This window comes from Ruditapes philippinarum, unplaced genomic scaffold (assembly GCF_026571515.1).
Source record: "Ruditapes philippinarum isolate M1 unplaced genomic scaffold, ASM2657151v2 ctg8419_1_1_1_1, whole genome shotgun sequence".
NCBI lineage: Eukaryota > Metazoa > Mollusca > Bivalvia > Venerida > Veneridae > Ruditapes > Ruditapes philippinarum.
In genome coordinates, this window is record NW_026858238.1 from 2,930 (window position 1) to 7,166 (window position 4,237).

At 31.8% G+C, this 4,237-nt stretch overlaps 1 protein-coding gene across 1 annotated transcript; it reads right to left on the reverse strand.

Moving 5' to 3' along the window:
• Positions 1-1,035: 1,035 nt before the first annotated feature.
• LOC132752570 (acanthoscurrin-2-like) lies at positions 1,036-2,692 on the reverse strand (the record flags this gene model as incomplete). The annotated part of the gene is given in 2 exon segments (XM_060742909.1): positions 1,036-1,393; positions 2,579-2,692. Coding segments are annotated over 2 exon segments (413 nt in total), but the record flags the coding sequence as incomplete, so codon positions are not given.
• Positions 2,693-4,237: the final 1,545 nt, after the last annotated feature.

A 4,237-nucleotide genomic window follows, 5' to 3' on the forward strand; every position in this document is an offset into this window, starting at 1 on the left:
AGACCAAGGTCACGCCCAAAGTGTCTGTGTACTCTTTCATAGGTCAAGGTCATGTCCAAAGTCTGTGTACTCTCTAACAGGTCAAGGTCACGTCCAAAGTCTTTGTACCCTCTAATAGGTCAAGATCACGTCCAAAGTCTCTGTAATGACCCAATGTAACGTCAAAAGTTGCTGTGCACTCTTGTACTTTCAGATTAATTCGATCTCACCTCAAGTTCGAAAATATTGTTAACAGGACAACAGGTGTCATTCGTTTCTTACCAAAGTGAGCCGATTTTATATTACAGTACAATTTGTTTCTATTTCATTGTTTCTTTTAACAATGAGATCTTTCTAAGCTAGTTTATAGACTCTTAATTTTGTATACATGTCGTCGGAGCACATTATTTGTTGCTCTATCCAGCTGGTATTTTGTTTTTGACAAATGTCTGTTACAAATAAATAATTAATATTTCATTCCAAAGTTACGGTAACAAAATCTTAAGAAATAATTAAAATTGATTAAAATTGTGTATTTAGCATATAAGGGTCATGGGTCAAGTACAATAAACGCCAAAAATTGAGCAATAATTTTAATAAAATTAACAAACATAATATAGAAACGACATTTGGTTTATTTTGAAATATTCAAAAAACATAAACACAAAATGTACGAATGTAAATAAAAAAAAAATCATTACAGTATATATACTTTGCCATCGTTTATGCAGACTAATTCATTACCAATTTATAGGAGTCTTTGTTTATATGTTGAAATCATGTATTAAATACACTAGTAAATGAAGACTTAAAATAGAAAAATATATATGAAAGAATTGGAATTATATATTTAATCAAAATCCGCCCATTCCGCTCATTCCGCTCATTGAGCCCATTCCGCTCATTCCACCTGACATAAAATCACCTGCATCTCCTCCGGAGCCACCCATCATGCCCATCATGCCGCTAGCGCCTCCTCCCATCATTCTTCCAAAACCTTCACCGGAACCTCCCATCATGCTTGAAAAATCTCCTCCTGAGCCACCCATCATACCTCTCATCATGTTTCCCATTCCCCCGCCGGAGCCCCCCATCATACTTCCGAAATCCATACCAGATCCACCCATCATGCTGCTAAAACCCCCGCCTGAACCTCCCATCATGCTGCCGAAATCCCTTTCTGAACCTCCACCCATCATATTTGCAAAGCCGCCCCTTCCTCCTTGTCTACCGCCAAAAGAAGTTGACATTTCACGAACCATTTTCGAAATTTCACTCATAAATGAGGGATTACCAGCCGCACCTGTTCCGCTCGTTGCGGCACCAGTACCAGCGCCAGCTGCCTGTGAATTCATGAATTCTGCCGCATATTGCATCCAATTCCGTCTTCCACCACTACCAGTTTGGCATTCACCTTAAATAAACAATCAAATAATTACCTATTCTGCAATTGATATACATAATATTATATGATACACTACTAGCTTATTTGAAGTAACCAGTTATTGCTCATAACAGCGAATTTTGTAAAGTAGTCCGGTAGGCATAAATCCGCCTCTGCTCTGTTTGATTTTAGCCTATTTAAGGTATAAAGGTACGTACACAAACGAGTTGCATTCTAATATTGTATAGATCCATCATGTACACATGTTTATGTACAAAAATGAGTTGTAATCTTAAATTGAATGTCTGTAGGTAATAAACATGTGCGTGTGCACTCTTTTTGAGCATTAAGGTATGTGAAAAAACGGGTTGCGCTTTGAAATTGAACGAATTTAGGGTTTAGATAAGTGTGAAAGTCACTCTTATATTCTACTTAACAGTTCTGTAAATAAGTTTGTACTAAAACGACTGTTACTCTTATTATATAAAAACGGATATGTCCCATATTGTATCAATATCTACCCTAATATTTACATCAGTTTTAGAATACTAGCTCATTGTTGAAATTCTAATTATTTTAGTTTTTTGTTACTTCAAAGGATGTCTTTATTTTATCATTATAAGTCTAATAGTGTTTAAAAAATCGAAATCATTAAGATGCATTGTAAAACTGAAAGTAATCTACCAGCGATTTAAATTGCCAAAAGATCTTGTTGCTAAATCAAATAGTTCGCAAATTTATGTGTTATTTTTAAACAATTCTAAAATGCAAACAAAATTGTGATTTATCAAAATCTTTTCAAGTTTCAAGTTCTCTCTGTGAGAATCCATTTTATCCATCATTTTCTTCCGCGTTTCATTGCCGTTTGGGTGGAGTTTGCAAAGTCGCTTTGCAATGTATTGAGCAAAAAACATGTTGCACAATAGCTCTCCCCTAATTGAATGGCTCTATTCATATAATGCTTAGGTAACCCATTTTACAGTGTATCTTCCATGCAACAAATATGTATATATTACTTGTATACATGTATTAATAAGTTTATATTAAGTCGCACCACATATTGTTTTGCCCTCAAACCTCAATAATTGCAGTATATTAATAAACACTAATAATTCGTTATTCATATTTTAAAACAAAAGCATTGTTTTTCTACAAAAAAGATTTAAACAAATAAAAAAATATATAAAATAAAAATAACAAATAATAATAGCTTACCTTTCTGTAGAAGAACTACAAGAACTAAAATACAACTAGAGCTTATTCTTAGCATGTTTAAAGCTGTGGTTTGAAATGAACTCTGCAACTAACAAAAGTGGGGATACTTTTCTTATATATTCCTGTCACATGTAATATATGTATGTCTTTTTTATTATATATATTATATGATTGTATTGCGTTTTAGACGGTTAAACCTATCAAAGTGTCTTGGTGATATAACGACTGTAATAGGTTAAACAAGAAGTCAAGTTGTCAGTCAGGACACATAAAATAAACATTTATACGTTAGTTGTAACAAGATAGTCTCGTTAAAATGTCTCACACGTGAAGTGTATTTTTTCTGTTCCGAATCACATGTGCATGTACTTTTAAAAGTACTTTGGAAGTCGAGAAATCTCCAAAGAACAGTATTTTTTGCTCGTTTATTACTGGAGCAATGCATAAAAATGAGTATGTTTTTAACATTTAACTTACGGGAAAACGCACAATTTTATTCAGTTAACAATATATTTCAATTAAATAAAGATTGATCATGATTAGTTTTTTGCGTTGTTTAAACAGTTTTATTTCGTAACTATGTGCCAGTCCCCCTAAAAAACTTTAAATATACAATTTAAAGGCCATTTCTCCATCGTAACAAGTCTTAGAACGACATTAAAACTAAAAGTAAGTAAAAAAAAATACTAGTATTTTAAAATAAATGGGACATGCTTTTTTTTAAAGAAGTTGTGTTCAATATATTCTTTCTAGTTTTGTTACATTGTGTCTAATTCAATTAACTGTCTATTGTAACTTTTAATACAATCAAAATAGTGAACCATTTTTCTTTGTATTTTTTATTTTTCTTTTGTTCCAGGCTTCTTTAAGCTATGCAATTATTCTTGAACTAATTATTACTGGATATCAAATGAGAAATATTCAAATACAAATGATCAACACCTACGTTTCTTTACATGTGTTGCACTTACAAAACATACACGCTGACCATGATCACATCTGTACGCTGGCTTGTGTAAAAACGTTAACGTCATTGTCACGTGATCATTTGTCAGCACTTGAGAAACGTGACTTTCAAGACTGTTATATCATCGTATATAGAGGATATTCAAGTTTCTTCTATAAATACAGGATTTTATTTTTATCGAGTGGTATGAAAAGAAATATTTCACACTAGTGACATATGATACTTTTCATACCCCAAGACGAAAATAAAAGCTATATTAATATTGAAATACTTGAATTTTCTGTTTGTTATATACTTTTTCTCTTTTCTAACCTAATGAATAGGTAGAATTACCTTTTAATTTTGTGTTTTGGCGAATTTAAGAAGAAAGAAGTCCGGAAAAACACCAGTGAAAATACGGAAAACATATTTCACTGCAGTGAAAAATATTTTTACAGTCAAAATACGGAAAATAAAAATACGCATTTTAATTCATCAATATTTCTCAATATTGCATTTATAAAAATATAATAAAAATAATTATCTTTCGGGTAAAGCAGATCAAGTAAACACATTGAAATACAAGACCGGATAAAGAATACACTTTTATTTGTAAAACGAAAAGTACTGATTATAAAATGAAGGAAATATATATAAAAATAACATATCAATAATAAGTCCGTCTCGCTTACTTCTTTTTATTTAAAAAACAG